The sequence below is a fragment of the Equus caballus genome, chromosome 16 (genome assembly GCF_041296265.1).
Source record: "Equus caballus isolate H_3958 breed thoroughbred chromosome 16, TB-T2T, whole genome shotgun sequence".
Classification (NCBI taxonomy): domain Eukaryota; kingdom Metazoa; phylum Chordata; class Mammalia; order Perissodactyla; family Equidae; genus Equus; species Equus caballus.
This window is the reverse complement of record NC_091699.1, coordinates 74,923,001-74,949,724: the sequence shown is the minus strand read 5'-3', so window position 1 is coordinate 74,949,724 and position 26,724 is coordinate 74,923,001. Positions and strand designations below refer to the sequence as shown.

The 26,724-nt window shown below is 37.2% G+C and overlaps 1 protein-coding gene across 7 annotated transcripts in view; it reads right to left on the bottom strand.

Annotated features, from left to right (window-relative positions):
• The window catches only part of SATB1 (SATB homeobox 1), a 90,373-nt gene that overhangs the window by 8,759 nt on the left and 54,890 nt on the right, over positions 1-26,724 (bottom strand). For all 7 annotated transcript variants that reach the window (XM_014731844.3, XM_070239062.1, XM_023620878.2 and 4 more), the window contains one exon: positions 21,359-21,514. In XM_014731844.3, the coding sequence (XP_014587330.2) occupies positions 21,359-21,514 (156 nt within the window). The remainder of the gene's footprint in view (positions 1-21,358; positions 21,515-26,724) is intronic.

Genomic DNA, 26,724 nt, shown 5'->3' with positions numbered 1-26,724 from the left:
GAACAGTTAATTCAAGTCAATTCACTTCATTCATTTTAACGGATAAGGGGTGCGCAACGATTTTAACTCAGTCAAACAAGTAGCCTCATTTCACGAATGAACTTATTGTACCTCTGCAGTCTCAGACACGTAAAAAGACAACTCTTACAGGACCTGGTCGGTGACAGAGGTGGAAGCATGCAACACAACCAGTTTTCCAGGGAAAAACAGATTTCAGTATTCTCTGTGAAAATAAGTCACTTAATGTAGAGATACGTGTATTTTATCATCTGTACATATACATTTTAAACCCAAGAGTTCAAAAAAGAGAAAGAAAATGACAATTCTTGCTGCAACTAAGAAGGAAAAATACATTTTAAAAAATAGAATGGTAATTTGAGTTCTAAAAAGCAGAACATTTTATAGTCTGTATTTAGTCCCCTCACCCTCATCTTTTATGTGTTATTTGCGGGAGTATTTCGTTCCAATCTCTGGGGCATATAGTATAATAATATATGATATTAAAAGAAATCAATCTAAATAGGGAGGTATTTGATACAAACATTTTAGTGGAAAGCATGAATTACATTTTAGCAAGTAGTAGGAACAAGGATTAAGTACATAATCCATTAAATAGTACTTCTAACACAAAAAATTCAGTATTGTAGACTAAACTACACCAGGCATTTTGAATGAGTACATTTTCAACAACAACGAACTATAAAGCTAGCAATTTATCATTCAGCAAATAATTTTCTACTTTTAAAAGAATCTGTAAGTGTTACTTATGCTAATGAAGACAGTTTTTAATCTGCCCACAAACATGCTAATAGAGGGCAATTTTTTTTTTATTTACAAAGCTGTCGGCACTCAGGGTAATTTCATACCAATGTTCTATAAGCTGGGGGGGGGGGGTGCCGGGGGAATGGGTTCTAATTGTCAGAGCACCGGGATCTCTCACCTTTAGCATAAAGGTTTAAAGATCTCACAAAAGATGCAAAGTGACTAATGATGTTTTAAACCACCCTTTAACATTCCAAGAGGGTTCCAGTTTCACACTTTTTATGCTTTATACACACCCTGCCTCAAATATAGCAGTATTAAAACATATACTTCTCTAGGGGCCCTAATGCAGAGACACACAAGGCCTGATGGAGGTACAACCCCACTTCGAGGTGCGACGCTTGGATGCTTCACGTGCCAACTTCTAACCGTTTTTCGAGAACAATCATAACACTTCGAACAGTGAGAAACAAAACAGTGGTAAAGCAATACTGAAAGCATTTTAAATTATTTACTAGGTTAAAAGGGTGAAATGATACTTTAAATACATCAAATTTCATCATCTAGGCCATTTTTTGGTGGCAAAGTGGTATTGATCTTTCCAAATGCTTAAAATTAACTATTTTCCAGAAGGTCATTATTTGATTAAAGGCATTAAAGTTGAGGGCAAGAAGTGATGCACTTTTTCTTCTTCCCCATTCAAATCATCATATAATTTAATAAAAACCATCTCATCATGTCCTGTAATAAAAACACTTAAGATATTGTTCTTTACCTAACATATTAACCTTTAAATGTTATGAAGTTCTTTAGAAGAAAAACCTTTGCTAAAGCAGATTATTCTATAACATAATGAGAGGCACCCACCATTAACATTAATAAAGATACGTATTCTCCTCTATAGAATTAGTAGGAAATTCACTAATGTTTCTCCTCAGTTTAATAACATCTACACTGTGTATAGGGAAGAGAACCTCAACAGGCTCTGTGAGTAACTTCTCCTGCTAAGTTAACAGTGGTCTTATTAAAGAAAACATGAGAAATAAATTTGAACAGAGACACACCAGTAAATGCATTTTCCATTCTAAAAGTAGATTATATCCACTTTATTCAAAGATAAGTTATAAAAAGAAACATATTTAAATGGAATATATGTATGTGTATCTCCAAATATATTTATTTTCAAGGTGTGGTTTCTGATATTTGTATTTGCTGAAAAGAAAAAAAAATCATGATATTCTTTTAAATTACTACTATTTTTAAACTTCTAAACTGTTACTGTTTTAAACTTTTTCCAGACTCTACAATTTATTTCAGGGACTCAATAGCTTAGCCAAAAATCTGTGGGTTTCCATATTGTGGTAATAATAGGACATAACATGGCCATCCATAAATTTTTCACTTGGGTAAATTTTTGTCACTTTAAGAAGTTAAACACATCTAGCAGAGTTTCTGGAGGTTTGTTATTAGCAAAAAGAAATGTTTATACAATCTGGAGGAAAGCTCCCATTAAAACTGAGTGAATTTTGGAGGAATATTCAGATTCATTAGTAAATAATCTTTATTTTTCAATTTTGCTTAAAATTTAATCAAGCAAAAAAATGAAAATAATTTGCTTTCTATGGTTTTTATGTTTGCTTCTTTTCCACCTTCTCAAAGCCACTGACCTTAGGGAACACAGAAATATGGTGTTTTTTTCTTTTGCTACAGACTGTTTGGTCCATAATAAGATTATCAGATGACAATCTGGCCAGAGTAGATAAAAAGGGTTCTCACTTAAAAGGTTGTCAGGCAAGTTTTACAGAATATTTTCAGGGGGCAGAATCTAAGAAGGGCAAAAAAGGAGGAATGAAGATAAAACTATGCAATTCTAGACAACGGATTAAAACTAGCTAGCAAGAATTTAATCTCCTGATATGATTGAAATAGAGAATTTCCAAAGACAGCCTTAATTTTATTTTTAAAACATTAGATTTGGAAGATATTTAATTAAAGTTTAATTTTTTCATATACTTCAAACCTGCTTTCAGGATAGTTTCTTCAAAGCTCAAATGAAACAATAAAAATCTGGCTTATATGTCTGATACTTGAATTTGGTCTCTGAGAAAGAATTTCTTATGGTTTTTTCCCGCAATCTAGGAGGTATTTTTGACAATACACAAATTTCAGTGACACGATTTGGCTCCTGTTTAACATTTATACACTCTGCTTTAAAGTCTCACTTAAGTTTTTACTCTCTCTTCATTCTTCACAGCTAGCATCACTAAAAAACAGAAAACTCAATACTCCCCAGGTTCATGCTCTAATATTTTCATCCATTTTAGCTTCTGCTTCTACCATAAAGAATCTTCTGCTCCTTTCCATTCTGCCCACCACTGAATTGTCAGCACTAGGGCACCTCTTCCTTGAATTATGCTCTTAGGCACCAACATTCTTTTTAATTGCCTCCAAAGGACAATTATTCTGATTTCTGAACAAAAAAGCTTTTAAGTAATCATTCCTCTTCCTTTCCTAGGGGAAAAAGTACACCAATGATGACATGAGCTTTGATGAAGAATGAGAGAACAAGTGTTATCATGCACAGTTGCGATTCCTGAAAAAAGCAAATAAATATGATGTCTAATTTAGCCTATGGAACTTCCTGATAGGTAAACATACAGGTTTTATTAAGCTTTCTTGAATCCCCTTAGCCATCTTCGAGATGCTGTTGGAAAAGGGAGGCTAGGATGAAAATCACTGCTCTGGTCTTCCTCTTTCAAACTGCCCAGTTATCCTCCTGCTCAAAATGACCTTCAAGCCTTCCTAATGTAGAGAAAAAGTTCACACTCCCTAGAGCTGCCCTGAAGGTTCCTCCCAAGCGCACTCGTGTCCTCATTCACTGGCCATTTATTAGCTGTTGCCCAACACTTCCCCACATTCTATTCTCCATTCCTCAGATTGTTCTCTCCAACAGGAAAGCCTTTTCCCATTTTTTTCTACCCATCCAAATACTAACTCTTTTTCAAGTCATGCTCAAGCACCTCAGTATACCAGTAAAGGGCGATATCCTATATAGACATTTATGTATGTGAACTTGAGCAAATTACCTTTCTGGGCCTCAGATCCTCTTCTACAAAGTGCAGATAATAATGGTATTAATCTCACAGGACTGTGGCTGGTACAAATGAAATAGAATACATTCAGCCCAGTGCCTGTTCCATGATAACTACAAAAGGGTCTGATGAATTTAACTGAAAGCACTTGCCTTAAATGGCTCACAGTTTATCTGGGAAGACCTGGCATTCAAAAATAACTATTTGTGCATGGCAGTATGTGATAAAGGTCAATGATGGGCAGACATCAAGTAGGATCCAATTGGAGGGGAAGAAGAGATGGGTTGGGGTGGTCAAGGAAGTCTTTACTGATGGAGGATGATATGGCTTGGCTTTGGAGAATGGGCAATATTTAAAGTGGGGAGAATAATGAAAAATAGTGAGATGAATTAGCAATATGCTAGGAAAAAGAGGTAGACTAATTGCTTTCAAATTGAATATAGCTTCTTTCACGATAGCTCTTTACCATACTTTCTTGAGAATATGACTTAATTACTGTGACCTCATCTCCTCTATATACCGTTCTTCTAAGACCTACTTGTTAAGATAACCTAGGTTTTAATTTGAATTCCTATTCTACGACTTACTAGCGCTGTACTCCTGGTCAAGTTACTCAAGTTCTCTAGACCTCAATTCTCTCCCCTATAAAATGGGGGTAATTTTACCACTATTCATAGAGTTCTGAGAATTACGTAAGATAATTCATGAAAGGGGCTTGACACACAGTACCAGTATGAAGAATAGTAGCTGCTATTGTTTTTATTATTGTTGTAATTATCACAAAGATAATCCAAACTAATTTGAATATCTAGGAGGTAATGAAAATAATCCAGTTACTATATCCCAACCTGAACCCAGTATCTTCCTCTGACAAACTAGATTCTCCTCCTATGTGGTTGAACTCAATTAACAGCATCACCACCCACCCAGTCACCTGGGCTGAAAGGCTGTTATTTGAAGTATAAATTGGTACAATTTTTCTGAAGGGCAACGTGGAAATGTTGAATATAGAAATGTCTAGCAATCGCCTATAGAACACAAATGCCTTTTTTGATCCAATAATTCTACTTCTGAGAATTTATCCTAAGGAAATGATAAAGATGTATGTAAATATTTAACTATAATAATATTAACATTAGCATTATTTGTGATATCAAAAGTTGAATACAACTTAAATATACCTCAGTAGGGAATTAAAAAGTATATGTAGCATACAAATGAATGTATGACACACATATTCATATACACACATATATATGTATACATACATATACATATATAGGCTTGTGTGTATATAAAGAACATTAGTCAGGCTATCTCCAGTTAATTGGGATTATGGGTATTTTTCATGTTCTTCCTTATTCTTGCATTTTTTTATTTTTATATGGTGGCTATGTACTTTTTTTTAATTAAAAAAATATAGCAAACAGCTTCAATTAAATATCTGACTTTTTTGTCTGTTTCCTCCCGAAATGAACAATGAGGAACTCCTGTCAATTCTACCCCTTTAGGATGTCCCTTGAATTTGTTCCTTCTTCTCCGTTCCTACTCCTCTGGTTCAGGCCCTCAGCATTTCTTTCATGAACAAATGCTGACGGGTTTCTTTATTCCAGACCACCCTCATCTCTGCTATCTGAGTTACACTTATCATAAACAAATGTCAGCACAAACAGCCCTCTGAACGGCACACACTCAACTGCGCTTCACTCTAGGGGCCTGGAGCCGCCCTGAGGCTCACGCTTTAATGAACGGGTGTAAAAAGCAGCCAAAGAGCTCCCGCAACACACTGAGGTGCCAGTGAGTTGGGGGGACAGAGAAAGATATAAAAATGGTACACTTGCGCCATTCCTGAGGACATCCTGTACTGTAGCAAAGTCCAACGACTGATATGCATAATGACGTTGCTGCTCTTCAAAGAAATACAATTCAAACTGAGCTCAGCTCACTAGGTTTAAGGAGGCGGGAAGCACTATTAAAGGCATCTGTCAACAGCAAATATATTTGATTGTTGAAAGAAGAAGCTTAATGGGAAACTTCACTTTTTCCAAACCCCTCAACCCAAATATGTGCTCTTATACTGTAATGCTATGAAAAAAAATTTATCATGGTTTGTCCTAAAAAGTCACTCTTAAAATTTTACAATATTTTCCTATTCAAAATTATGATCACTAAGAAAAAATGTTGCTGAATATCCGTATATGCCATGTACAAAAAAAACCTGTAAAATTTGAACTTACAACATGAGTAATTCTTAGGTGATGATTTATCTAACACAGTGGTTTGTTTGCTTATGAAAATAATTTACTACCAGGTTATTTTAAACAAATATTTCTGCCCTTGCATTTTAATTGATTTATATAAAACTTTTCAATGCTGCAGATATCGCCTAAAATGAGCTATACTCCCCATTATGCATATTTAGGAGCTGGGAATTAAAAATTTACATCTTCCTTCTATGATATTCTAGGAGAGATAACAAAGAATTTTTAAAACCAAGGGAAGGCAATTCGGGATTGTAAAAGTTATGGCACTCATATCCAAAGAGGAGCAATCAAGCGGGCAGGGTCATTACGAGCTCCCGAGTTGCTTATGATTTTGCTGATAAAGTAACACCCACTTTGTGGCCAAAAACCACATCATTTTATCCATTATGCAAACTTACTAATCAGAAATTGGCTGAATTGAGGGACTCAAATCTTGTGATTCACAAGTAGGCATTAAAAAAAAAAAAAGCATAAATATTTCTAGAAGCATCATGTGGCTCCCAGTGACAATGGCCGGGTTATAATTTTACCAGTAAAAGGAGACGAGGGAAGTTGTGGCTCTCTGCACAGGCCATCTGGGTTATTCCTCACAAGCACCGATCCCGTTTTATCCCTGGGGAAGACAAGCTCAGAGACGCCCAGGGGGAGAAGGACAGGAGTGGAGGCTGATCCCGCTCTGTCTTTCTGAGCAGAGTCCCCATTCCTCCCGCCGGGACACCCTTGGGGATACACTGGCTTTTATGAGGAGCAAAATAGTGAGCACGTGAAATCTGCCTCTGAATCATTCCATCCTTCCACAAATAATTTCTAAGCGCCATCTACATGCCACCTACTGTGCAGGCTAAGAGGAGATGTGGGGACAGATACACAATGGGGAACCATTTCTCCCAGCACTTACTGTCCAGTGAGCTAAGAACAGCTTAAACTTCAGGTTAAGTTGATGTTAAAGATATAGTTTAACTGGCAAAAAAATTCCAGTCTAAGGGCAAAGGCATTCTCGCAAAGTCCTGCACTGTATGTAGGCATCAGAATGCTGGAGAAAAGGCTGCCCGAAGTGGGTGGTGGTGGTTGTTTTAATCCCTGCTTACATGCTCTGGAAGTGAAGGGTACTTGAAAATAAGCATTAAAAAAAAGGTAATAAACAAATAACAAACAAATGTTTCCTAGGTAAATTCAAGAGTTCTTCAGCTAATGTGTAAAAAAATATATAATACCCACAACAAAGAATATACAACTATGTACTGGGGGGTTTTGGGGAGAAAAAGGAAAAAATTAAATCTTTAAAAAAAAAATATATATATATAAAATATTCTTTCCCTACATACAATTTGTCTAATCATTGACCTCATCTCTTTTGGACCATGGATCCCTCTGGTGAAGCCCATGGTTGATGCTTTTTCAGAACAAGGTTTTTATGTGCCTAAAATAAAATACATAAGATTATGAAAAAATCAATTATACTGAAATACAGTTATCAAAAATTTATGATACAGTAATATATGTGCTTTATTAACACACTAAATAAGATCTAGCAACAGATCTAATAACTACTGTAATTCTATAGTGATGAGCAAATATTTTGAGATATCCACAATAACTTAATGTGATATGAAAATACCTGTGATTTTTATTGGTGACAAATTCATAGGTATTGCTAATACTACTGTGATTTGTGGCCTAAATTGATAATTGAATAAAACGTCAAATTTCAGTAACATGGTAGTGAAAATAAAGATTTTTTTTTTCTATCTAAGTTCATGGACCCCCTTGGGGGAAGGTGGGCCAGAGGTTAAGAACTCCTAAATAGAGTGTCTCCCCACATGTATGTGTGTGTATACACAGATATGTACACAAAATGTATATGTTTATTTCAAATATTTTTCCAGAACTATCTTATATAAGAGAGTAGATCAGAAAACTTGACTATTTATGGATTCATGGAACAGATTTCCTTATGTTATTTTTGCCACTAAAGGGCCATGTCTCTTAGAGATGGGATGGAAGAAAACAGTTCATCATAGTACACTGGTTCCAAGACCATGTCCTGAGGAGCCCAGGTTTCCATCGGGGCCTTTCAGCAGCGCCCTCCTCGTGTGTGTGTAGGGTTGGGTGTTGATGAGAAGGCCCCACCCCCACCCAATCCTCAAGTCACTGAGGGAGAGTCAAGCCATTGGGAGAAGACTTTTATCTGATTTATGTATTTCAGTTCTGGATGAGATTTCATTCATAAAACAATAGTTTTACAGCTTAAAATTTTTTGATTGACAATTGCATTAGTACACTTTTTCCCTGGTCCTGTTACAAACTCAGAAAATGGGTTTACAACCTCTGAATAAAGCATCCATATTCTACTTTAGTTAACTTCATACCATCCAAGTAAGCTAAACACGATTAGCAGAGTATCCTCTGAGAAATATCTAATTGCCAGGAGAGGCACACTAATAAGTTTTTCCAAAGACACCTGGGTTTCCCAAACACAAGGAGCTAAGGTAACAAGGCAGATAACAGGATGGAAGCAGGGAGAGGAAGGGAACAGTGGAACCGGCGTGCTACGTATGTGTGGGTGCGTGGGTGGGGGTGGGGAGAGCCATGCAAATACCAGGAAACCAGCAGTAATCAAATAATGGTCCTTGCTCTCACCACCATTTTTCAAAGAGCAGATGTTAATAAAGTATTTTCTGTAAGATTTGAGGACAGGGAAGAAGGAAGCTAGTCAAATAGAGGATTAAAGAAAGTGAGTAGGAAAGATGGTAAAGGGAAGTGGGGGGATAGGTGGAAAATGAGCACACAACCATCTCATCATTTTATATCATATGTAGCTCAAAGCTAAATTTATCCAGAAATATAAACACAACTTTCTGTCTGGAAATTAAGCTTGATGGATAAGGCTTTAGTCCTTATGGTTATCCAGGGTCCAAGTTATTGAGTCTCTTTAATCAAAATACTAAAATAAAATCATTATCCATTAGGCTATTACCCTTCCCCCAATCTCCAAACACACAAGCAAAAATTAATTGCAAGCCAGGAAGAAAGAAGGCAATTTAGACAGTAACAGCTTGGCATGGACTGAGCTGGGTTTCCTAATAACATTTGTCTGTTTGTGAATGTATGTTTTATTTACAGCCTTCACTTCCTTGACCTTATTGAAAGTAATTTATTTTTACCTAATCTGCATTTCATTTAAACCACCAAATACTCCATCAATGAACCAGCCAAGTAGCACCCATGATAAGTAGCATTCGTGTTGGGACCATAAGTAAAATGGGTAAACATTCAAAGGAGACATCTGGGGACGGGCACTCCTCAGCAGCTATTATTCCAGTTTACAAATTTGCAGATATGGGCTTCGAGCTAGTCCCTCAAATCAGCTGGCATTCCCTGCCTCCTCTTCCTTGTTTACTCCTTGTTTCACTAACCTCTTTCAGACCTGCAATTTCTCATGGATCGAGTATATTTTTTCCTCCTTAATATGCTACCCTTCCCAGAACTTATACCAATGCGAAAAAAAAAAAAGAGAGAGAGACAAGTTAAAGGTAGACTTTCAGGCATCAGTCAAAAAATCAGAAAAGACATGTTTAAGGAAGAAACTCTTTAGTAACCTTCAAGTCACCTCAGGGTGGCAACCACTACCCCACCACCTAGTAAGCCAAGCCCATTTCCCAACCCAACTGAGCTCATCTCCTTCTCTACTGTACTGACTCTGCCGGGTCCCTGACAATGAGAGGGAGATCTTCCGGTTTCCTCCTAACAGGTCTCAGATGAGCTGATATCAATCGTGAGCTCATCTCACACTAGGTAACATGGAGTTCATACACTGGATTCCAAACCATCAATTCTCCTCACTACACAACCACTCATAATTAATGCTTTTTGGCTACAGACCTCAAAATGGCACTTTGTTCCCTCAAACTAAGCCTGTCCATTATTCAAAACCTTACACCCTCTGTGACTTGTTCCTAGACTAACACACCTGTTACCTTCCACAAAATAGCATTCTCTTTCACACCTGTGCACCTGTTCCAGCAACAAACTCACAGAACCTGGAACTTCAAGGGACGGTAGACATAATCTGACCCAACCTATTTCATCTTCCTGAAGGGGAAGTTCAAAGCCTGTGAGGTTAAGCAACTTGTCTGGGGCTACACAACATGGTAGCAGGGGAATTGGGACCACCACTCTTTGCAATCCTCAATGCTTTCTCCAAAAGATGAAGTCTATGGGCAAGCTGTAATACAAACCATGTCTGAGTTAGCAAATAAGCCCTATTTCTATCCAACGCAGACCATCAGGACTCATGCCCTCTCATTCCTTTCAGCTTGGAATAAAAACAAGAGCTACACTATAAATGATATTGATGACTTCAACAAAGATGATGAAAAATGCAGACAGAGGGTCCAAAAGAAAAGAGCAAACAGAATTAAAAGGAACCAATTTTCCTTCTTGTACATTTTCACGAGGATCTGAAAGCAACGGAGAAGAGCAATTGCAGAGTGGCTGAGGAAGGTGGGCTGAGCTGGGGCAAGATGAAGTTTGTAAACTACATTTCTACTGAATCCTCAACTGTGACCTGCTAACAGAGACATGAAAACTGTCCTTTTATAAGACAGGGACCTAGCAGGGTCCATAAAAAGAATTATGATTTTTTTTTGAACAATGGGCTTCTTGTAGTCTAATTAAATTTAATGGAAAGACATGCTCTTCCCTTGCATTCAAAATATCGAATATTCTCAAACTCCATACATACTACAGCTTCCCTCAACAGCCACTCTTTTTGCTCTCTTTCCTGTTCCCTTTTGCATCGATGGATATGCTAGGCACAAAGAAATCCTAATACACAACAACTGAAGTTTGCAAACATGGAAAACTAGGGATGATCTCTCAGGTTGTAACAAGCTTCCTTTAAGTGGTGAGCTCTACCAGTGATTGCAAAATGTGATTCAATTTGCATGCTGGCTTATTCCTAGCATATCTTGAAGGAGCTGTGCAAAAACTTCCTGGCTATTAAAGCAAGGGCAGTTGCAATGAAGTTATAAGCTATAATTTCTCTTACCTCCACTTATCTTATTTCTTGGACTCATCCCCAAATAACTATGCTATGTATATTAAACCTCTTCCTGGGAATCCTAAAATATAAGTGACTATAGCAGTGGTGGGTTGATCTCACTGATTAGCAACGGGTGCCTTCGGCCCCGTGTTAAGTTAAGAAGGATTCTGAGGTGCTATCTGTACTCAATAGGAAATAGTGTTGTGACAAATTGGTGATGTGAGGACTGAATCAAATCCTCCAAAATGACTGCTTCTTGTAAAATGAATATAAAGATAGATTTTGACTCTGTGAAGAAACTGACAATGATTTGATACTAGCCATGTGAACTGCTTAGCAGCTGAGATGGAAGAAGGGCTCTAAGAAAAGGCAGATCCTCTTTTTCCCCTCTAGAGTGATATTCAGGCCAGAAGAAAATACGAATAGGCAGAAAAATGTTAGACTTCAAAGTTGGAAGATGTTATGGCGCAAACACAAAACAGAAAAGAGCCGCGGGAAGAGAGAAGACAGTTCCACTGACAAATTGGGAAGTAAAGATTTTTTTTTTAAATGTGAGAAAATAACAAAGGAAGAGGGAAAATGGATAAAGGAAGGGAATAAAAGGAAAAAATCCACTATTCTATGGGAAATTCTGTTCTCTCTTATCAGTTAGGTAATAGGAGTCACCATAGAATCCTAGGAAGCAAAAAGTAAGGTTCATAACTGAAGTAGTAAAACAAAAATAAAGATAAAAAGAAAAAGAGTGTATTTTATTTGGCATTAAAAGACATTTAACTAGGCTATATCTACGCTTTAAATGTTCTCTAAAGTGGATTGTTGTGAACTTCTCTGGAGGTACGATTCTAAATCACCACTGATCCCATTTCTTCCTCCTCTCTTAATTTTAGTTCTCCACCAGCTTATTTGCCTTCTTATGGCTCCACCACTTTAATTTTTTTATGGCTGGATTCTTCTGAGACTGGTGATAACTTGGGTCTTATATGGTTACCTACTGTGCCTGCACTTTCTGCCAGCTTTTCTCCAATACTTCTATAGAAACAGAATTCACTGGCTTTCAACTCTATCTTTCAAGATGATTCTGTAAATTAACAAACATCTCTATGAAATAAATTTTCTGATTGGATGCATTTTTGGTTTTGGATTGTCTGGGAAGTGACTGTAAAGTCTAAACTAACAACTTTTCATTAAAAAAAATAAGGGAAACTGTCCTTCAAAAAATTACATCCACCCAACTATAGAAGTTCTTTCAGAATTTATGTTCAAATAAAAGGTTTAACACTGAAAAAATAAAAAGGCATGGACCAAAGGGATATTATGGCTCCCATCAAAAAAAAAAAAAAAACTTACAGAAATAAACAGAAAGCCCAATGGAGAATACAATCTTTTACCCATTTGAGTTTTGGAGAAAGTAGAAAAATGGAATTTGATGAAGGTTTTGATAAAATAACCTGGGAAAACACTAGGCAACTTCTCTATTTTTCTAGACACTTCTTTTCACTGAATTTTATTTTTATTTAAGCACATCTTCAACACACACACACACATACCCCAACCCTTAGAAAAAAAAAGGGGCCTGAAATTTTAGTTACACCACATGTGGTTTTCATTTGTGAAAAATGAACAAGCTGTTTGTGGTTAAACTGTCTAATCGCCTGTTATCAATCTAGCACTGCATTCAAGATTTACAGGATACATCAGCTTCTGTGCCACATTAGCTGTAAAGGGGGGGGGGTGGTGGGAGGAAAAAGGAGGAGGAGAGAGTTTATCCTGAGGAATAATATTTCCAATGCAGCCACACTCGCACTACATCTGGTTGTGCTGGTAGCGGCAGTTAAATTGAAATATTTCACAGCGTGTGTCAGAAACATGCAGAATGGTAATTATGACAGATCTGATTAAGCCGGAGTGCCACAAGCTCCCTGGCCAGCGCCGGTTGTGCAGGTGTGACCTTGTGCGTGCCTGCGTGTGTAAATAAAATTAATTACAAGCGAGAGGGTGAAGGCTTCAGTGACATCACAAAGCGGAGAAACTCCCAAGGGGGAGACCTAATGGAATATTTTCCCTCAGTCTAATAATACAGTTCATATTGACTTGAGGTAATTAGTGGGATCATTAAAGCAGTTTTCCCGGCGTATTTGGCTGCCTGATCAGATTAGTGAAAATGTTCTTCAGAACAAGCCCTGTGTGGTCTGCCAGAGAGGAGGAAATAAAAAGCAACAAAGCATATTTTGGAATGATAAGCAGCGCTGGACTTTTACTCCAGCAAAAAAATCTCTACTTCTCTCTGGAGCCTACCGATATAACTGTCCTGTCCATTTTAATTCTTCTATTCAACTTGCATATTCCTACACACATTTGCAACTATTTCTTTCGTTTCCCCTTTTTCTCTGTTAAATCAGACTGCTTTATCACTAGGAGCCATCCCAACTCCCCAACAAATCTCTTTTAAACAAGGCAATTTTAAAATTGGGGGAAAAGTATCTTAAATGACTGCTTTCCTGTTAACTGACAATATGGGGCAATTGGGAGAGGCAAAAAACAGGGGAAGGAAAGCCACTTAGAATTCACCTGCTAAACAAAAGATTCCTCTCTTATGTAACACATCACAGAGGTTTAAATATTTATTTGCATTTGGATCTCAAAATGGGTTGAGCATGGGCTGAAGTTGGGGCAAACATGCTTCCACTTGAACAGACACAGAGCCCTCGTCAAGAAAAGGGGCCATTTGTTTGAAAATACTCTATTGAGCATGCTCTACCTTGCCACTGGAATATGCCAAGCGCTGTCACAGATGGCAGGCTCTGACAGTTCCCATCCGTAGCGTCGATACTCGACAGTTCAGCACAAGATCAGTGACATTCTGTCTCATTAGAACCACGCTAATTATCACAGCTAGTTTCAGGGGAAACCATGTGTTGCAATGGTCAATTTGAAGGAGTCTGTGCATCAACAAACTGGTAATAAGGATCAGACACCTTATTATATGACAGCATGCTGCCTATGATCTGATTTACAGAATCAGAGGCACTGAGGCGGCCGAGGAGGCTGGCAGTTTATGAAACAGTGTGTTTAAACCCAATTCCTGAAGCATACTAGTTGAAAAGGGAATTGTTAAAAAAAACACACAAAAGCAAACGGAATTGTTGAATCAAGAAATCAAAGGAGAATATATTGATTCTCTATTAACATACAACAGAAGTAGATGAAGACTTAGAAAAAAGACAGCTTCATCAATTTAACAATCGTATGGCAACTCCACAAGCGGTTTGGAGCTTATATTTTTACAAGGTATTTACCGATAAATTATAGAATGGCTATATTTCTACTCACTTCTAAAATCTATACATATATTTTTTAAATGGGTGGTCTATGATTTAGTTGTGTCACTCTGTCACGCAAAAGAACCACATATGTAAAAGCATACCATCTATACTTATAAAAATGAATAATCTCGAAGGTTACTTTTTAAGATACTGAAGATACTCTTTTGGCAAGAGAGAAAAAATCGACGTTCGATTCATATTACCAACACACATCCTTCCACCCCTCTCTCAGCACCTTGCACTGATGTGAGATTTTAACAGTGCAGTTTCTTCCAGAGCTATTTTTCTATTGTCATTTTGCATAAATGCATTTTCATAGCTCATTCATTTCACAGGGCCTTTATTTTCATTTCTCATATGAGGAAAAAAGAAGATAAAGCTAAAATAAAACCTACCTTTACTATCAAAAACATAAAAGACAAATGTTGAGACTTCTGAGAAAACACGCTGCCTTTAACTTGGTGGTTTGTTAAAGGATTATATCAGTGTTATAGTTATGCACTAAGTTTAACTGAATGGCATTTGGTTTTAAGATTTATTCCTATTAGGAATTAAACCTCATTGGTTTGGTCTCTTCTCCACATCCATTTTGCTGACACCTGAAACTGTCCTGAAGAACTCTCTTGAACTGTCAAAGCTGATTACAGCAGAGCTTCCAAAAAGAGGAACTTTCATAGGATATTCTTAGTCCACACTTTTCAACTTAGACTTAGAATTTTAGGATAAAAGGTAGAGTCAGATTAAAGCAGATTCTACAAATACATAATTGGTATACCCAAGCTTCAGCATGTAATGCGCTGCCTGCTTTAACGTGGACCACTCCTGTGGAGACCTTCCTTGGACTTCCTCACGTGATGCTCCTCTTTAAAGAGCTGGCCCAATACTCACAGAATGATTCTTTTCAAATCTTGTCTAAAACTTTCTTATGACACTTTCTGAAATGAAGAAACTGGGCTTAATGAGTTAAGACTATATTTTTTAACAGTTAACTCATTAGTTTGGGCCAATGTGGGAAAATGTGTTCACATGACTTTAGTTAATTAATTTCAAATTTAGGAGAAAAGTGAAAATTTTAAATAATTTGAAAGTGGCAATAAGATAACTAAAAATCTTCTGTTTGACTTGTTGAAATAGATAACATAAGCATCTAGGGGAAAAACACCCCTTTGCATAATTTTTAGCCAAAAATATAATCAGGAAGGGTTCTATTTAATAATTCTGGATCTCCTCAATGAAACCCTAGATTTACTAAAACATATGCTTGTTTTTATGATGCAGAAATATGAAAAGGGATCATATTCAGAGCCACAAATCTAACTAGCTCTCAAAACATTGTATAACATACAATCATATACCTTGAAACTGTTAGAGTATGTTAATATTTATGTATTTAAAGCCATTAATTTCAACAGTCCTGTTTAGCAAGCAGCTAGAAATACAAAGACAGGTCTACATTCTAGAAAACTAAATCCAATATGGAGTCCTAAAATTTAGACAGAAGCGATTTCTAGAGATGGCTACCAGCCCAGAACACCCTAAACAGGAAACTGACGGCACTCCACATCCTTCTTACTCAAGAATGCAGCACAGCAGCCTCCACAAATGTGTGTTAGACTGAACATGGGCAGGGTGCCCAGGTGGCTCCCCTCTGGGTTGTCCTACTGCTCTCCTCGAGTACTCCTTTTGCCCCTTCCTCCTCCAGGGAAGGTGACCGAGGGAGACCTAAGCTGCATCTCCCCAGCGTCTTCCCTACCCATTGAAAGAAATAAAATACAACAAAATCAAGCGCTAGATGGAGAGTGTGTTAAGAGGCAGCTCTCTCCTCAGACCCTGGCTGAAGAAACTACCTGCCCAAGGGAAGGGCTATGAGGACACCATGTGAAGATCTTCTCACAGACTGCTAGAAAAGAATGTGGCACCAGAAATAACAGAAGCCGTGACTCGCCAATCTGCAGGGGCCTCCTGTGTGTCTTAAATAGGAGGCTACACAGGTGAAATCGTGTTGCAGCAAAGTCTGTTACATGAACATTCCAACAGAATGAATCAGCAGAGAGCTTCAAAGTGTAGTTTCCGCAAGTGCAAGTTAATTCTAACAAAATAAAAGATGCCTTCACTAACCTGCTAGAAGACAGACTGCAACCACGGTTCCAGGATTTTTCTCCTGGATTTTGTCTCTAAACGTTCTATTCCCAGCAATGAAAATTACATTTCTAGCCCCACTGATTTGTGACATATCATATCTTACTTGTATTTAAGACTTTCCAATCACCATCCAAGAATTTCCAAACCCAAAATTGAAAAGATAATTTTTTTCCCACCTACAAACCCAAGGAGTACTAAAGCTTCCTTCTTCCTTTCTTCTGCCCTCCCTTCTCTCTTTTATCCTACAGGTTTTGAATGTCAGTGACAAAGGTGTCTGAAAAGTAGACAGAAGAAGGCAAAAGGCTTTCAATTTTTTTGGTCTCTTCTGGTGGTCAGGCTATCTTCACAGAAATCCTTTTTTTAGTGTTTAAACTATACCTATCAACTAGCTGAAGTTATAGCTGCTGAAAGAGTTCTCTAACTCCCCAGGACTGGTGGGGAGAGATTGCAAAAGATTATAGAGCAAGCATGTTCAGTCAAATAGAATTTTCATCATCTAGTTCCCTTACCTAAAAGAAATATTCTGTTCAATAAAGCACTAGAGAAAAATCATCTTCTAAACACCAGCGGTGATGCAGCGCGGCTCTGTAAAAGCCCTTCACTCTTCCCGCACCTCTGCAAACACGAAAATCAATGTAACAATTCAATGTACAAGGAAAGGCCTACGGTGCTGCTAATGTCCCCTTGCTGGACATACACCTTAAGTCTCAGAGCTCTCAGGGGGTTTGCTGTGGAATAAAATTAGATTCCAACATCTGCCACCATTAAGGAAAAAATTCCATTTCCATCTCCCATATGAAAACACTATAACCAATGAACAGTAACTGAACCTTGATACCGTAATGGTTATTACCCAAATCAACTATTTTTTTTAAACAGTAAAATTAGCGAATTCTGCTCTCATAATTATTTGAATGTTATCAGACTAAATGTTTGATAAAATTCCAATATGATTCACTTGGAAAAACTGCTGCTTATTTGAATACCCAGAATATAAAGGGTATTCATTTGTAGCTATTCACATTATGTTTAAAGCATATCATCTTTTAAAGTTTGCATTAGCTTGCTTTCCTACCCAAGCACAAAAAGTAGCCTACCTTCAGTTTTTACTTGCATATTTTATTCAGACATTTCTATTAAATTTAAAAACAATCTCATTTCTATTACTCATCGAAGAAATAATATAATACACGTGAAATTGTGGAATCTACGGAGTTGGTTTCGTCTACTGAAAATACTTTGTGCATTAGTCATTGCATAGCACAACTATGATGCTTCTGGTTCCATAACATTCTGGGACTGTAGTAACTTTAAAACTATTATGCTGCTTGTCATTCAGGGTATCTACCTAAAGCTTTATCTTTAAAAGTGAAAGGTATCTGAAAAACATAAATAGATAATAAATAAGTCACTGCATGGAGGTCTGAGCCTCTTACTTAGCACATTACAACATGTTGCCCATCTGTGTATAGTGAGGTATAATTTAAAAGCTCTTCTACATGTATTATAGCATGTAACCTCCTCCCATGTTAAGAGAATCTTGGGCTCAAAAAGGTTAAATAACTTCCCAATATTGCAGCACCAATGAAACAGCCTGGACCAAAGCCTCCTGTGAGACCTCCACTATGTATCTGGATTCCAAGGGCCCTATGTTGGTAAGAACCCGTATGCTATGAATATGTGCATGAAGAAGGGCAAGCCCCCACCTTTCCACTACCAATTAGCCCAATATCCCTAATTCCTCTTTCCTGGAGCAGGGTGTAACTTCAGGACTGAGGTGCCTGGAACTCTGAGGAGATACTAACATGGGAGGACAGAGGCAGAGAATTTGGGATTGGCTCTTCTGTTTATTAGTCGAATGCCCCAGTGTGTAAAATGAGGAAAACAATGCTGGCTCACAGAGTTACTCTGAGAACTCATTGTAGATAATGTATAACGCACGATGCAATCTAGCAAAAAAAAAAGTGATGAAGGTTAAGCTAACCCAGAGAACAAGGGCGAGACACAAGCAGATGGAGCCGAGACAAAAGTGACTCCAGTTCTTCCCTCTTCACACATGCTTTATTTGGGGACCTCTGCCTCCTTCTGCCAAACCCTGGCACATGTGTCTAAGGTATAAATAATTCTTTAGAAGTATTCTGACCATGAAAAAAATCACTCTGATTGGAAGATTTTTTTTTTGGTTTGTTTGCCAGTTTTTCCATTTCCTTCACAAAAATCATGGCAGGAGAACAGAACTTAAGTAAATGACTACCTTCCCTTGTTAAGTCAGATTTCCTTTCTTAGGAATACACAGTTTTTGGACTGCCTTATTTTTAGGTAATCATCAATCTTTTTGCATACTTTCATAAAGAGGGTAGTGCTAATATCTAAACTGAAGAGCTAGGAGAAAACTACAAAAATGCTCTGCGAGGAAGTTATCGTAAATTGGTAGTCAGGAATAACTACCCGAGAGAACGAAAGTTAACAGTTTGCCTGACCCCATAGCCTAAAACTGGCCCCCTGGATTCTCTCTCAACCAGTAATGAGGAGATTAGCTAAGAGCTTTGGGGGTTCTGGGAAACCCACCATCATGGTGGACACATAGAGGCTGCCAATCAACGTTGTTGAAAGAGACTCACGGAGTTTTGCACGACAGGGGTACAAAGAACAAGGACGTTTAAAACCCCCCAGAACATCACTCACGATATTAACAATCAGTTGCTGCCACAGTCTGAATAGTTCCAAAATTAGTAACTCCACCCAGGTGGGAAGAATTTGGGATATCATTTGAAAGGAAGAAAGAATGAAGGTAGTGGAGGGGCTCTAACCTTAGGGAGCTATGCTATAGTCAGAAAGGAAATGGGGGGAGGGATGTGCTAGATTGAATTAAATGACAGATGACAAGCAACTAAATGACAGTTATCAAAAAGGTTTTAATATTTATTTTTGTTTGTCTGTGTTAAGGCTGACCCTCATTACAATAATACATGTCTAGTTTCTCTGTATATCTATTTTGGAGATTTGGGGAAAGTGGCCTTGTAGGAACATAGTCTGTTATTCTTGATAATTTAATTGGACAGGTCAGAAAAGATGTCGGATCAGAAAGAAAGGCAAGATAATATACGTTTAAATATGAGATCCTCATCATAATTAGACTAAATAGCCCAAACAAGAATGTGCAGGGTGGGTGGGAGAGGGGTAAAGTGAGAAAGGACATTTCTCCTTAATGCATAGTCTTGGCATGTAAATGAAGACATCTGAAGAAGCACACAGGTTTGAAGCGGCTCTAACATTCTATCATAATTAGAAACATTTCAAGAGCCCTGTAATTTCCAATCAAAATTACAGTAATTTCCGATATACAAGCCATGATTCATGACAGAATTTTACATTCCATGAGAGATTACGGTGGCCTGATGTATGACACGCTGAGTACAGCACTAACATAAACAATTCAGTTTAATGTTTAAACAGCACTTGATGTTTAGAATCTCACAATAAAAGAAACATATTATTGTAGAAATTATCACTTTGACAGTGATTGAAGGGTAGGCAGGCATGTGGCCTATAAAGCTATAATTTTTACAGTCCACAGCTTGAGTTTAATCATTTTTATATAACATTTTCAAGATATCCCTTAAGTATTTCATCCAGCCTATAACTTAAACAAGAACAACCTTTTCTATGGCGAAACTTCTATCAAGTACAACTATTAATGTTGAAGGAGTAAAATTTTAGGAAAAGCTAAAAGAAAGCATTGTATTGTAAATACATCATATTGTAAATACTGTCAGGACTGTCTGTTTTCATCAGAAGTTGACAGCAGACAGGCTGTTTTATAAAGGAGGGTCCATTAACGATAATGAAAATATATTTGTTTAAAATTTCAAGTTGTTAAAATCTCACCTGAGCCCTTGACTGCCCCTAAATTCTCACCTTGATGGTGTTATCAAATCTTTGTTTAAAGGTAAAGACAGTTTAGCATTCTCCTGGCCCTTTAAAAAGGATTCTTGGCTTTGAACTTGTTCATAGTTTATAGACAACTGTGAGTTTGTTCATACAGATGATCCTGCTTTGGATGAACATAAATTATCAATATATAAAAATTATACTGATAAAGGACTTCATTATCTATCCTTTGTTATGTTTTTATCTTGTTTTGTAGGAAGTTGCAAACTTTCCCAATTCAACTCTATTCCTTTATAATTCATCAGATTTGGACAATTTGTCTAATTGTAATTCAATATGTGTGTCTTATAGATATATATTTATAGAAAAACTAAAATCATTAATATGCAAAGATATGTGTCTGTATCAGTTTGTTTTAATAAGTGCACCTAATAGTTGTAGATGCCTGATTTGGAACAGAAGAAACTATACTGTTTGTAGCTGAAATCAAGTTCATATAAGTAATAACGAAATAGTAATTCAAGTTATTCGTTCCATTACAATAGACCAGATTGAGACACTTCCTATATATTACAATATTCTTCTTCTGAAAACAACTATTAACTGATTCAGAGATTTACTGAGAAATCCTTGGTCTGGAGAGTGGCTGTTGGAAGAAACACCACCAAGTTTCTACTACCTGAATCTGAACATTTTGTTTCATCACAGAGCTCTGTAAACAATCCTGGAGACTGTGACCGATCCATGATGCAAGTTCAGATCACAGATAGACACCCCTTTGGATGAAATTTTCACAGGCGTCACAGATAAACATTCTCAACGCCTAACAGAGGTTCTTACCTGGCTTTTGGTTGCCGCAACCTTTGCAAACAGTGCTTGGGACACTTTAGCGCGCTTCATTTCCTGCTGAATCTCATCATAAATGGAAGCATTAATGTTCATGGTATTGTTCTCTGGTTTCCCATTTCTCTCAGTGGCAATAGTAGCTGTTTTCACCTACAAAACATTTTGAACATGGCTGTCATTTTTCATTGGCCAAATTGTTTTGATGCTTCTCAGGCTCAGCATCCAAACTGGACATTGTTGCTCCTTTTATGATCAAGGTGATCAACAGTGCAGTCATTCAACATTAGTTATTACCTGAGATCAGATTGCTTAAGTTAAGGAAGTCACATTGTCACAGGTGATTGCATCTGTAATATGACAGCAACTGCCAGCTGACAGCCAGGAATTATAACGCCATAAAGTAAGTTTTCTGGAAAACGGAATAGTTACAAAGACTTGAAAACCCTAAACTAATTGTTTCCCAATTACCTTCCATTGCAATTCTAACAAAGGAAATCCACAATTAAAATCATAATGCACAGTGCTGTATCTTCACTGGGTGTCCAGTGCGTAATAGACAATTGTATCACTAATAGCTATTACATACTCTGGCCTTTTTAATTGTAGACTCTTTTTTTTATGCCTTTTCCTCTTATGTTTCATTTAAAAAATCTTCCATAACAAAGCCATTTGCAGAGCTGCATATTTAAATCTTCTATCCATCCATGAAACAGGTAGAGTGCCTTGCTTAATTATCATAAAGGCTGGTTGCATTTTACACGTGCATGTCCAAGCTGTTCTGTATAATTATTTCATCTTTTCCTGGCACCCCTGTATATAACTATTTCTTTTTGACTTGTGGAACCAGACAATAAGAAAATGTCGCACAATATTAGAGAACGTTACTGCAAGTTACACAAAATATATAATCAGTGACTTCACAAATATATTCAAAACAAATAATCTTGAGTGAAAAATTAGTATCAACGCCTTTGGTAACAATGATAAGCAGGTATTGGTAGGAAAATGCCACAAAATTTTAGGGGGAAAATCATCTCAATCTCAAAATTTATTGGTACTATTATTAATTTTTAAAATTCCAAATTTAATTTTTATTATGCAGTTATATGAACCAGTATGAAAAATTTACATATGAACTATGTAGTTGCTTTTTTACTGGGAAATTGACAAAAGTGTAAATGAAGCTGCCACAGAGGCAGGACCATGTTTCTCCCAGCAAGACGATTCACAACCGCATTTCTTATGGTCCTTTACCGAACCCAGTTTTTTTGTTCTCTAGAAACTTACCATCTTGGACAATTTCTCACATATACTACAAACAACAGAAAATGAAGTGCGCTTTAGGATAAACGAATGATTTTTTTGGTCACTAAGCGACATACCCTCCTAGTGCAACTGCAAGTTTTCCAGGTTTATTTCACTCTCCCCCAAAATATCTGGTATCAAGAAGAGCAAAGGTTATCCTAAAAGCAGAAAATTGAATCTCTGGACTTAGAGAGTTGATAAAGTCTTCTTTAAAACGTGCCTACTGAATCCTTCTAACATCTAGCCAGTTAGCCAGATAACTCACCTCTCGCTTATCTTGAGGAGGCAGCTAGATTTCTTCCACCTCGACACTACCCTTCTAGACACTGAAAAGATAACGCTGTGAAAGGGTTGGACCACAGGCTCGAAGTGAGGATACAGAAGGTGAGGCAGGAGAAGTGACCAACTGGCTGGGCCTCATTTGCTTCTCCTAAACTACAAACTGGAGACAGCAATGGCAAGAGTGTAGGCTAGATTTCCAGAGTGCCTCTTCCAGCTCTGCCACTCTGGTAAGCAAGGGCACTCACAGAGGTATATTAACGACTGGAGGCCACTAAGAAGTACACAGGGCTTTGAAGCAATAATCTGCTAAACACCACTTTAGGAGCCAGAAGAGTTAACGCATTACCATAAATTGCCTACAAAGTTGCTTTGGTGAGATTCGCAACTTTGCTCTGGGGTGGTCTTGCTTTGAGGCAGAAGGATAGATTTGATCACCCCATGGGGTGCCTTTTAATACCTATTTTTCTCACTGCTTAAATGAAAGAGAGAAGAAAAGCCATTTCAATCGCTTTGAAAATTGAATGTTATGGAAATGGGGGCACGAAGTCCAGTGCTGTGGAAGAACCAGTTCCTTGGTAGCCAACTGCTTAGCAATAGTTATGAAAGCGGGCTTCGGAAACTTGGGGTTTCATACGCTTTAAAAATAATTTTCATTCTTTTGTAAAAATTATGTTTAAGAATTTATCTCTGAGGTGGGCTATAATCATTTTTTCAACCCTGTGATTTTTGTCTCTAAAGATTTCTTTGGTTTAATTTTTTTAATAAAGCAATTACAACTTGAACCAAAAAGCAAGAATTTTAAACCATCAAAAAAAATCAAATAACTGTTTCCTAGTAGCCAACACAATCAAAAGTGGAAAAGAAGTGTACACAAAACATCAAAAAAAAAAAAGCAAGAGCAACAACTTTTAAAAATATAAAGTAAGAATCTGTCAGTATTACTCATTTAAAAAATATTTAGAAAAGCTCTTCTTTATCATCTTGTTGGCTCAGATATGCATCTTATCATAGATAAGCTATTAGAATTCTGGAATCACATTTTTTCCTAAACACAAGCTATTGCTTAAGGGGAACTGACTTGGACAGCTTTTCAAAAATATGAAAGCTGAATTTTTCCCCAGGTAAAAATGGAAACAAAAATCTTTTATACCTCACTCTACTAAGTACTATTTTAGCTTAGCACAAAAAAAATCTTCTTTAATCCTGGTTTAGCTTTTAATATTATATCACACATTAAAATTCATAAAGTAGTTCATTCCAGGCAAAACAAACTACTCTTCAGCTCTTCTCCGCAAATAGCACAGGAGGTAAAATAAATGCGGTTGCTTTTCGAATAGCTTTTATCAAGGTAGGGTGGACTACGCCATCATTACGGCGGCGGGCGCCGGGAAGTCGTTAAGAGCTGGAGCTTCTATTTACCCTCCCACCTGGGGATAGGTAGGGTGCAGCACTAGGGGCGGCTTTTTATTTCACTAAAAGTGTGCAGAACACAGAGTTTTCCATGAAAATTCTATTTTGCCTCTTCATGGATTGCTGAATGCATCAAACTGTACTGCAAAATGAACTCTACACACTACATACACACTACGCACAAGGAACTCTACTGTGGTTCTGATTGTGGATGTGCCAGCTCTGGACGCAGGAGGAGCTGCCTGCAAGCACACGGCACGCACACACACGATTAAAGTTTGATGCAGTTTTAATAACAATGACAATGATAAAGGCTGACATTTATTAGTTGTTTATTATGTGCTGGGCACATAATAACCTACACAATGGCCCTGAGTAGGTACTATTATCGCCACATTTTAAAATTGAGAAAACTGTCTTAAGACAAAGAGGGTAAGTAATTTGTCCATGGGGCAAGGCTGAGATCTGAACTTAAGTCTGTCTAAGGTTAATGCTTATCTTAGAAGCCACTGCACCATACTGAAATCATGATGTTATACAGGACTTTATTTGAACAAAAATTCTTATTTTTTAAGACATGCTGGATGTGCTTTTTGGTGGCCCTTTGCTGACTCTAGCTCATTAAGGTCTAATTTTTAGTAGTAAATGGCTTTATTATTAATTTTACAAATCAAACCTGAATTTATTTTTCAAGATATGTATGCAGATTATAAATGTTTTCTTAGTAATGTTACATAAGAAATGTGCTATTTTGAGGCATTCTTATTGGTGATGGAAAATAGTCCTCAATCTCCAATTTTTATATATTAACACTGTCTTGAAATCATGGTTCTATCTTTTCGCACTTTTCTTCCTTTTGTAGGAACAATGTTAATTATTTTTTAAATCTGGACTTTTAAAAGATGACTAATAATGGGAAGCATTTTACAAGCACGTAAGATCTTAAAATAATGTTGGTCAAGGGATTTATAACAAATAAAACTTTGATCAAGTGTTAAGCTCCTGCCTGTAACTGAACCTACGTTTCATTACGTTATGGAAGAGTCTGTTGTAAAGAGACAGAAGGGTGCACCTACCAGATTAAATCCATTATATATTGCTTACAGGAACTTTGCACATTTTTTAAACCATTGCTATAAAATATCACATCTTACTTTAGAAGAAACTAAAGAATTACGTAAAGAGATGTAAAAACAAATAAAGGAAAAAAGAATATATAATTCAAGTAAGTTGCAACTTGTTAATTACAGGCTTTCAAACAGTCCTTATGAAAACAGAAATCACTAATTTAACTCCAAAAGTCACACATATTAAAATACACAAATAAAACCAGAAAAAGCACACACCTAAATAGAAATTATCAACTTAAAACTGATCTGTTCTGTGAAACAGACAATTCTCAGAAAATAATCATTATTATTAATAAAATTTCTCTTATGAACTCACTTGGAAAATTTGCTAAGCATAGTCAGTTAAAAAACTTTTAAGACCAGGGAGCTTTGGAGGAATTTGGTTCTCCCAGATATTTTCATACGACCAAGGTTTGGAAGGGGCTATTTTTTCCACAATCTCAGAAACGCCAACTGTCCAAAGTCTTTCAAAGTGAATCATCTGTCAAACATTTAATGTGTTCTACGAGGATAATGTCCTTGTAGGTGTTCATCTTTCTAATCTAACAAGAAAACTTCCCATCCTCTATGAGAAACAGAAAAAGGCCCCAAGTTTTATTTTCCCCTTTCTAAAATGTCTGTGTTTTGAGGAGGGCGCTTGAGATAGAGGAAAGAGCAACACACTTATCAGGGGATTTGAAAACTTTGCTATAACTTAGACCTGGTTTTCTCATTTTTCTCCAACCAAAAGGCTGGTATAAGGGTTCTATGAATTAACATATATGAAGGTGCTTAGAAAATTACAAACAACATTATCAAGTGCAAGGTATTCTTACTTCTTGAATTAGAGCATGTAAGTTGTGAAAACATGCTTTCAGCAAACAGGTCAAGCCCAGAGCCTACTGCCCCAGCCAGAAGTCAAAGCTCATGGCATGGCTGCCCCTACTAAAGCACAAGGGACAGGTCTGCACAGGAGGTGTCTTACCTGGGCAGGGCCAGCCAAGAGCTCTGGTGATTCCCGAGGCTGGTCTAGGCTTTGCCAGGGGAGGTATTCCTAAGAATAAAACCTTGGCTTGACTAAAACCAGGGGAGCCCCTTCTGGAAGATGATTTAGAATCTGAGTCTCTCAATAGTTTAGGTCCTCTGTCTTGTGTGACTCAGGGACATCCCAATCATCTTCCATATGACCTAAAAACTACAGGGAAGGAGCTGAAAGAGAATTCAGTCTCTCAGGCCTAAGGAGGCCTGGGTCTG